Genomic DNA, 10,910 nt, shown 5'->3' with positions numbered 1-10,910 from the left:
CAGTTACTGTATGTAGCTGCAGGCAGTGTTTGTCAGGGTCCATGCACACATTGAAAAATAGAAAACATTCACAACACAGTAGGTAGGCTAATGGTTCCAAACAATTGTATTCTATCATTAGATAACAGGTTAATCTTTCTTCCGTCTTCGTAACATTTCCAAAATCCAAATTTCCATAGTAAATGTATAGGTCAGAGCTGAAGAAACAGAAAATATCAAACTAGCCTATACTCCTAACAGGAGACAAAGATGCCCCCAGAAAAGTATTAGTCTGGTAACTGAACATGGTGCTATCACTCCAAATAGTACTAATCTTTCATGTAAAAACAATATCAAAAATAATACAAATAGATCACTCACAAGGGTGAATGTAGTATATTAAGTATGTAGTATATTAATATTTGAAATGGCAATTTTGTCTTTCTTGGGTATGTTTTACTTTGGTAAATTTTGCATAGGCTTATGTTCGGAGCAAAACACACTATCTGTATTAATATTTTTTATTTACTACATGTGATTGTATTTGATCTATTGCACTCACCTGACCCGTTTTTCTTTCCACCAATTGGCGGTGAGATTTGACCTTTACCAATTTAAGATGAGTGATGATTATACTCCCTAATGCAATACACAACTGTTTCTACAAAAAAAAAAAATTATGTGTGAACTGTTTCTTTAAAGTTTAAAGGAACAATTCACACAAAAAAAAAGAAAATTCTGTCATCATCTACTCCGCCTCATGCAAGTTAAAACACAGGTGACGTTTTATCCATGTAACCCAACTCAAGATAGTAAACTAGTCACCACTGACTTCTGTACAGTATAACTGAAGTCAATGGTGACTGGTTTCCCCTCAAGTTGTGCTGGCAACCTCCCTGTGCGTTATATGGACAAACTTCACCTGTGTTTCAACTGGCATGATGGTGAGTACGGCATAATTTTCATTTTGGGTGAACTGCTCCTTTAAGATATTTTCAGATAAAAGAAAAAGAAAAAAAATCGATTTTTTTATTCTGTGTGCCACACCAGATGACATTATGTCACACTAAAGGACATAAAGAAATTCTAGTTATTGCATGAAAAAAAAGTGAGAGGTATGGTATTAAAGTATTTTTTATTTAAGTTTCTTTTCATTATTATTCTTTTAATTTTGTTTCCACTTTCTACAGTTCATTCTGCTTCCTGTGGCAGCAAGTTGATAGTGAAGGTTTCCACTCTCGCCGTAGACTTCTTTTCATGATACCTGTTTGAAAAATTCATAGACAATACATTACAATCTAAGAGGGGGGAAAACTATTTTTAAAGTATATATAATAATGGCTGCATAACATTTAAATTCTATTTACTTTCTGCGTCGTTCTCTTAGGATCTCCTCCCTTTTGAATGGATCCAGGTTAATTCTCTCTCTATACCTCCGTGTCCTCTCTCTCCCACTCGTCACTGTCTCAAAAAGAGTGAAGTATCACATTTTATACTTATTTTCATCCATATAATCTTCTGGCATAAATGCTTGAGACAGATTTTGAGAATTGGCTCAAAAATGAAAAACATCCAATAACAAAGCAGTTTTTTTTATAACAGGTCCATGTAAAACAAATAAATGTCCAACCTGCATTTAACGACATGGAAAATGTTTACCACAAATAATCTCTTTCTGCTGAATGGTATTTCATATGTGCTTTAAGGTGACTGGGCTGGCTGAAGTTTCTGCCACACAAATCACAATGATATGGTTTCTCCCCTGTATGACTTCTCTTATGAGTTCTAAGATTCTGGCTCTGGCTGAATGCTTTGCCACACATATCACAGTCATATGGTTTCTCACCTGTATGACTTCGCTTATGAATTTTAAGACTTTGGCTCTGGCTGAACGCCTTGCCACAAATATCACAGTCATACGGTTTCTCACCTGAGTGAGTCCTGATATGAACAATGAAATGTTTCTTTTGGAGAAATGTTTTGCCACAGTCTTGACATGTAAACTTGTCATGCATTTGTATGTGCTTCATTAAAGAACCCATGTACTGGAAGGCTTTGCCACACAAATGGCAAAAGCTTCGGTCTGTTTGATTTTTAGCAGAAGAATCTTCATGAGGCAACACTGTAAGTCCCTCCTGCTTACTTTGTCTTTGCGCTATATCTTCGTTCTGGTTCGTTGTCATTCTTGCTGCTCCTGCGCTCTTCATCCAATCCTGAACATTGTCACTGTTCTCAATCTGAGCTGCAGAACAGCCTGAAGAGAGATGCAGTAATTCATGTGTAAATTCTGTCTCTGGTTGATCTTCCTCACTTTTCTTCACAATATCAGGAGATGGAAAAATAGCCTCTTGTTCTTGACTGTCAACGCCAAGTTCCACCCGCTCTTCTTTTATCTGTGATATCTCAAGGTCTGTCCGAAGCATGCAATAGCTCCAGTCTTTATTTCCTGTATGGGCATTGGTTTGAGAAGGTCTTGGAACCTCAAGCCTCAGACTGAAGTTTGACTCTTCTTCCATCTCAAGTGGTGTTGAGGGTCCTGGGTCCTGCAGCAGAGTCGGGTCACACCCCTCTCCAACCATGGTGCTGTTGGCCTGTAGAGGCTCTGTGGCTACAAAGGAGATGGAGGCAAAAGTTACCCTACAGGTTCATGTTTCAATTACATGTTGGCTCCCTTGTTGTCAAGCGGATGATTTCGATAGTCTGTCCTGTTACATGATCTATTCTGTTCACAACCCTGTCCTAGGGCTGCACGATAAATCAATAGCAATATATATCGGTGATACACAAATCATCAATACAATAAGAAAATAGTTCAATATATCGATATGTCCCTTGATAATGGAGCGTGCTACGAATGACACTCAATACAGCCAATCAATCAGACAAATCCTAAAGTTCCCAAACCAGCATATTTATTACACAGCTGCAACACTCAATTTGTGTTTGTAATTGTATCAACATTAAAATTATTACCTGTGTGCCTTGATAAATAAGCGGCTCAAAATAAAGAGGTTACATCTAACCTTTTTCTCATGGTCTTTATCACCTTCTTCCTTATTTAAAAATCCAAAGCAAGCAATCAGGGTTATCTAGAACATAACTTGCCAATCACAGCATACAATACAGGCTTTTCAATACATTCTCACTCATGAGTCATGACAAAGTGGTGACGAGGTTCATGACCGATCTGCAGTATAGTTCGAGTTGGGAGTGAGAATGTGTTGGCTAACCTTGCGTCACCAGGCTCTCTCAAAGGAGAGAGAGCCTGGTACCCATTACAACAGGGAATGGTTTTATAGTGTTAGTTCATTTTATTTTTGTAGCTACATAGCTACAAACGTGGATCACATTTATTTATGTTACTATGACACCTTGTTTTCAGACCAGAATTGTTTTTTGGGGGCCGTTCCCAGCGTTTTCCACGAGAACACCAAGTGTGTATGCACCAGATGACGTGATGTTGGTGCTTTAACTGCTGAATACTGGACAGGGATTGGCTCCAATATTCGTGATGTCATGAATCTTGCTTGTTGAAAACGGCCTTTTCAGTGAGCCCAGAGAAGTTTGTTTCCACTTTCAGCAGACGATTGTGGAAACAGCCTTCTAGTGTCAAACTCTGCACAGACATCATTCTGCACAGTGAAGCTCAGACATCCAACCGTAGGAACAAGAAGAAATACAGATTTTTGACTTTAGGGGGTCTTTAAAGTGTAATGGTGAATTGAGTCATGTACACATGATTGCGTGCGCGTATGCATAACCCATGCCATCAAAGTTAAAATTGGCTAAGTGGTGCCCATCTGTCATCATCAGTGATGTCACTTGGGCAATTGTGATGCCATCAGTGATGTCACTCGAGCAAATGTTGTGATGTCATCAGTGATGGAGGTGTCAGTCTGCAGTCTCCACCCTCCTAGTGCCATCAAAATCTCACTCCAGCCAGCAGGTACCCAAAGTTGGCAACCCTCGTTACTTTAACAGTTACAGTGGAAAATCGCGTTAGCCACGACTTAGCATCTAACGTTAGCCGCTAGTCAACTGCTCGAGGCTCGGCCTACACTGGCGCTTCGGTTCCCTTCCCTTCAGACAACGAATGGAGAGCTGCTGAAATCGTGGCTGATGTGTAACTTGCCACCACCGTTTCGAGTGGCAAGTTGCTGTAAAATGAATAAGTCACGCAATAAATTAGGGTCCCAAACCTGATCCTTTTCGCAGAAGGTCCAGCTGCTTTCGCAGATTGTCGATCTCATCTCTGGAACGAAGAAATTCGACTTGGTACAATGCTATCGTTTTCTCCACCTCTCCAAATATCTCCAGCGCTGCTGCAGAGAGTCGCTCGTTCACAAAGTCCCTCAGTTGAAACATCGTTTAACAGTTTCTGATTCTGAATGGAAAGATGTGTTGCAAATGAGTGTTGTTGTAGCAACATGAACAACACACTCAGCGCGGCGATAGAGAACCTTCTTCTTCTCTACTTTTAATGGCGGATCGCAACCGTGTATATAGGTACATACCGCCACCTGCTGCACCGGAATGATAAATAAAGAGAGCCCTGCTATAAGCCCTGCAGGCAGCATTCCCTCATTTTCTCACTCATCACTAAAATCCCTTCCAAGTTCCATCCTGAAGTATGGTAATATCCTCTCTGAATAATACTCCTCATAATGCCATTTTCAAGAACATTACAAACATCACATTTATCTGATAAGCACTTTGCTATTAAACAAAGAGTTGATTTTAATCCATTATGTCACAATTTTAATCTAAAAATAAATAAATAAATGTATACAGTATATATTCTGCACTTCCCTTTGAAAGCTTTCACATTGATTTTTGTATGTTGTAGTAGGCTAGTGTCTTTCTTTGGTATCCGCCTGTGTCCCACTTCTTCTGCCATACATATTTTTCTTATTAATGATTCAGCCTCACCTTTTCCAAAGGGAACTTTCCTAATTTTATCATAATTCAATTTCAATGCGCTCTTTGCGATCTCATCTGCATTCTCATTACCCTCAACACCAACATGAGCAGGAACCCAACAAAATGTTACATCAATTCCAACTCTGGATTCTCAACATTATTGTAAATATTTCCATCAATAAATCATCTATTGTTTCTTTTAAATTCAAATGATTAAGAGCTGCAGTAGAATCTGAACAAATGACAGCGCTCCCAGGCCTTACCTCTATCCATTGTAATCCTAAAATAATGGCAACTATTTCTGCTGTAAATACAGATCTGTCATTAATTCTTTTACATATATCAAACTCAGGTATGAACACTCCTGTTCCTACATGACTACTCTGGATCTTTAGATCCATCAGTAAATATTAGCATATAACTATAATAATTCCTCTTCAGATAGTCATTAGCCAAATATCAAATATTATTACCATCCATTTCAATCCACTCTCTCTTCTGTTCCACAAGTTTTAAATCCACACTGAAAACTGGTAATATCCATGGAGGAACATTGCCCCACACAGTATTTGGCCCAAAATGGAATTTGGAATGGAATAATTCTTTACTCAAAGGTTGCTTGTGGATAACATCAACATGTGAAATGGGAGGTATCTGAAATAAACAATGACAACAATATAATGAATAACAATCCAAGGAAAACTGCTTCCCAATATACATAACGGCAAAGAATGCAGGCATTGACTATAATCAGAAAATACTCCAATATTGTGCTCACTAGTGGTTAAACACACAAAGATTAAATGCACCAGTTCAATTACCCAGTATTAAATTAGTAATAACCTGGAAATACCTATGACATGAATGTGAAAGTAAGAAATATTACAAAGGTTCAGGCTAGTATGACAAAGTAACAACAATAGAAATTCACAAATCAATGAGAGTTGAGAGATAGCGAACCCAAATATCTACACAAGGCAACATTGCTTAGGATATAATATAGCCTACAGAATATTAATATTAATATTATCTTGTCCGTCTGTAACTTCTGTATATGTTCTTTTGTAACAGGGCGCTCTTGGAAATGAGAGCTCGCTCTCAAGTGCTTCCCTGTATAAATAAAGGCTAAATAAAAAAAATAAATAAAAAAATTAACTATGCCACATATACGACATAACACAGGAACGCAATTACCTCCTTGGTTGCATCAGCTTTAATCTGCATGAGCGCTGAGTGCTGCCTCGTGTCCTCCTGTGCTAGCATAAAACCATGCGGCTACATATTATAGCATTATCCACCCGCTACAGCAAATATGACCTTCCTTTGGTCACAGAATAGGGGTAGAATGCAACATGAATGCACACAAGTCCACAAACAAAGAAGTGAACATTAAGTCCCTGGAATAATGGAATTTACTTTGGACCGAACTGGACTGAACTTGCACAGGCATTTGACTTGTGAAATTAGTCAGTTTTCCCCGACACTACTGCCAATGTCACGCATGAGTCCACCTAGTGGCAGCAACAGGGGGGTTTATACAGCCGCCGCCTAATTTGTGAAGCAAATTAGAACTCCAAAAAGTTCCCGTTGCTATGGAGGGGGTGCTGCCATCAGTATCCACAGGCATTTCTGCTAGTTCAAATATGTTTAGCCAAAGGGAGACATGCATCCTCTGCCGGTAACTGTGAGTCCATAACCATTAACAGTTGTCCCACGATAGATCTGAAGTGGACTGCTGTCATCTCTGATGAGGTTGGAGGTTGGGCAGGTAGCACTGTGTGACTTGAGTCCAAAACTGATCTGCGATGACTTGGCTGTGCTGCCTCCCCAAGAGTTCTCGGGTGCCATAAACAGCTTGAGGGAGGGAGGCGTCCCATGGCGTACACTTCAACAAGGACTATGGAGAGAACTAAACCAACCTGATCCACCTGGAGAGAGGCTTTAACAGCGGGTCCATAAACAACTTTTTAGTCAATAAAAAAAAAGTCCCAACACGAAGGATGAAGAGTCGGGCAAGATTTCTGGAATCAAAGATGGTTAAAGTTCCCCATCTGAAGGTGAGCTGGACACAGGGGCTGGAGCTTCAGCAGACACCTAAAAACATATCCAAAGTAATGGCTGTAAACACACAACTGACATAAACATTGATTACTTTCTGGTGATAAAAATACTTTTACCCTGTAGTTTACACATTGATTACTTTTACACACAAGTGCGTGTGTGTGTGTCATGTCACTGGATAGGAGAAATCAAATAAACCCTGAATTCACATACCATTTTGTATCGAGCAGGGGCATGTTTCAGTGTCTTCTGCACTTGGAGAGCCACATCTGCCATGGTATCCTCTGGCCTGGACGCCATAACTGCCCCTTCATAAAGTTTTGAATAAAGGCAATGGTTTCAATGGATTTGTCATGAACACACAACAAAAGACAATGAAATATATTTTGGGAAACAATATGAATTATTCCTTACCTAATATGACATTGTATACTGTCATATTCTTCAGAGGCTTCTTCCCTTTGTTCCCATGTACACTGTAGTTGCTCCAAACAGTGCGGGTAGCGATCGCTAACATTACCCTCCGGACTCCATCTGCCAAGTCTTTCCCACCAATTGTACTCAGATATTGTGTCTGCATAGTACAAAGACAATCTAGTGTTATTTACTTTACTTATGTTTTGCCTTGAGACTGAGTAGCGATGCACGAATTCAATACTTTTTCCACTGCCAATACCAATTAGTATGAATGGCACTTTTACTACACCAGTGCAATTATGTCAATATATTTAAAAAAGGGGGGAAAACATCTTCTGCACTGCAGTTACTAATACTCACCATCTTCCTCTGATGTTCTCTGTCCTTCAACTGCTCTTCCAAGACCTGCAGCTCATCCTCTGATTTTGCAGGGTCCAGTGGATTCCACAGTGAGACCGTGTCAGAGTCAGACTCATGGATTTTGAGTCCCTGTAGCATCTGTATGATGTCTTTTTGGTTCTCAGTGATTGAGGCAAGCTGCTGCAATACCACTCTCTGAAATTCTGGATATAAACAGAGTTGTGTCTGAAAGTACTTCAATATTTTTTGCACTTTTCACAAAACTGAATTTCCTCTAGAAACAAGTGCAAATAACTGTCAATGAGCAAAGAGCTCTTTCCATATCATATCATTAAGTATCCTTACTTTGATCTTGTGCTCTAGTTTCCATTTGAACTGTTGCGCCAAATGTAGAGAACTCTGCAAAAGAAAATCAATCTAAGTCAGTATTTTGGGAAAATTGTGTTTTGTGCATGTGTTATTTTAAGTAAACTTTCCAGGCATACAGCAAATAATTTCCATCAAAAGTAAATAGGTGTAAATAGGTCTATATTCTGCTCATGTATCCAATGTCTGGATTTTCATGGAGTTCCTGCTCCACTGAATTAAGACTGAATATTGACTGAAGATTGATTTTCTGTTCAAATTATAACTACTTACGAGTAGGTGCCTCGCTCTGCTTTGGTCTCCTTTCTGGGGTATTTACCATTGGTACTGGGAGCTGAGATGGTGGTGGTGTGATGCCTAAAGGAAGATTACCAATGATCCTGTTAACACTGCAGGCAAGTCATATCACAATGATCCTGTTAACACTGCAGGCAAGTCATATCACAATGATCCTGTTAACACTGCAGGCAAGTCATATCACAATGATCCTGTTAACACTGCAGGCAAGTCATATCACAATGATCCTGTTAACACTGCAGTCAAGTCATATCACAATGAGCCTGTTAACACTGCAGGTAAGTCATATCACAATGATCCTGTTAACACTGCAGGTAAGTCATATCACAATGATCCTGTTAACACTGCAGGCAAGTCATATGATCCTGTTAACACTGCAGGCAAGTCATATCACAATGATCCTGTTAACACTGCAGGTAAGTCATATCACAATGATCCTGTTAACACTGCAGGTAAGTCATATCACAATGATCCTGTTAACACTGCAGTCAAGTCATATCACAATGAGCCTGTTAACACTGCAGGTAAGTCATATCACAATGATCCTGTTAACACTGCAGGTAAGTCATATCACAATGATCCTGTTAACACTGCAGGTAAGTCATATCACAATGATCCTGTTAACACTGCAGGTAAGTCATATCACAATGATCCTGTTAACACTGCAGGCAAGTCATATCACAATGATCCTGTTAACACTGCAGGTAAGTCATATCACAATGATCCTGTTAACACTGCAGGTAAGTCATATCACAATGATCCTGTTAACACTGCAGTCAAGTCATATCACAATGATCCTGTTAACACTGCAGGTAAGTCATATCACAATGATCCTGTTAACACTGCAGGCAAGTCATATCACAATGATCCTGTTAACACTGCAGTCAAGTCATTTTGTGCATTCTTTTGAACTTAAAATTACTTACGAGTGGCTGCCTCGCTCTGCATTTGTCTCCATACTGGGGTATTTACCATCGACATTGATGGGAGCTGAGACGGTAGTGGGAAAGGGGGTGGTGCTGTGATGCCTAAAGAAAGATGACCAATGGTCCTGTTAACACTGCAGTGAAGTCATTAAAGGTATACCATGCAACTATTTCATAAAAAATAAATAAACACATATACTGTGTGTATATATATATATATATATATATATATATATATATATATGTATATATATATATATATACACACATGCTGCATATGCATATGTGCATATGTATGTATATATGGTGTATACTGTATGTATGTATGTGTGTATCCATATATATATATCTATATATATAGATATATATAGACACTCATTCAAAAGTTTCCCCAGTCTTGGCTCCCAGACGATTGGTGAGCGGTGCCAACAGCGCCCCCTACACCAAATGAGTTAAGCATGAGAACTGAGTCTACTTATGACCCATAGAGTTGTGTGGCAGTGTGGTTATGTACAGAGACGCTGCCCCCTGTCTGTATTTTCACAATGTTTTGGTCTGTTTAGGACGTTTCTGGGCAGCAGCATTTTCAGAACCCCATGTGGCGGCGTGTAGCCCCCAGCCAATAACATCGCGGAGAGCGGTGCAGCTCAGCAGAGCGGAGTCAGGCAGTCTGCTGAAACTAGGAAATGCAGCACCTTCCCAGAGCGTTTTGCAAGGTGTTTGGAGCTTATACCTCCATGGTTTGGACTGGAGGTGTGTGTGACGCACACACCTCCAAACCATGGCGGTATGTGTGTGCTTATTAGTGCTTTTTTTTATAACATAACTGCTGTAGGGGGGTACGGTGGCTCAGTGGTAAGCGCTGTCGCCTCACAGCTCGAAGGTCCTGGGTTCGATTCCCACCTGGGACGTTGTGAACGCTGAAGGAATGCATGCCCGTCCGCATGTCCTCGAGTGCCCACCGCCCAGGTGGGGTCGTCAAAAGAGCCTTTCTGTGTGGAGTTTGCATGTTCTCCCCGTGCCTCCCGGGGGTTTCCTTCATATAGGAACCCCCTTCACCAAAACATGCAATATCCTGGTTGCTAATGTGGTTCCTCCTCTGGTCGTTAAGGGCGCCTGTTCAGAGGGAGGGGAACTGGTTGGCCCACGTGCTATGTCCTACCGGTGAAGCTTCCCCTGTCAGGTGAAAAAAAGCAGCTGGCTAACTGCCCATGTCTCGGAGGAAGCATGGAGCCAGTTTCGGCTCTCCCCAGATTGACAGAGGGTGGAGTAGCAAGCAGGATAAATAAATTAAATTAGCACTAATTTTTTTATATATGCTTGTTCTGTTAAACAAGCTGGCGAATCGAGTGTGTTTTTGTTAACAATGCAGTCATTATTTATGATAATTTATATTATTGGTTTAAGTTATTGTTATTAAAAATGGGATAGAAAAATCGAAAAAAAAATATATATAACATAACCGCTGTGAAACCATCAGAAAAAAAAACTTTTAATGCCTGCATTTCACAGATTTTGTGCCGCTCGCTCTCCCCATTTACGGTCAACCTTGCGCGACCAGACAAAATGTTTCCACCCACAAAC

At 40.1% G+C, this 10,910-nt stretch overlaps 1 protein-coding gene across 1 annotated transcript; it reads right to left on the bottom strand.

The window, feature by feature from the left end:
- Window positions 1–1,128: 1,128 nt before the first annotated feature.
- On the bottom strand, window positions 1,129–4,410 carry LOC310788261 (uncharacterized protein). The gene is made up of 4 exons (XM_083649805.1): window positions 4,179–4,410; window positions 2,123–2,587; window positions 1,347–1,440; window positions 1,129–1,243 (listed from the first exon to the last, which is right to left on the bottom strand). The coding sequence occupies exons 1-4, from the start codon at window positions 4,342–4,344 to the stop codon at window positions 1,171–1,173; spliced, it is 798 nt and encodes a 265-aa protein (XP_083505931.1). The 5' UTR covers window positions 4,345–4,410; the 3' UTR covers window positions 1,129–1,170.
- Window positions 4,411–10,910: the final 6,500 nt, after the last annotated feature.

The sequence above is a fragment of the Poromitra crassiceps genome, assembly GCF_964638095.1.
Source record: "Poromitra crassiceps genome assembly, chromosome: 13".
NCBI lineage: Eukaryota > Metazoa > Chordata > Actinopteri > Beryciformes > Melamphaidae > Poromitra > Poromitra crassiceps.
This window is presented reverse-complemented; position numbering and strand designations above follow the sequence as displayed.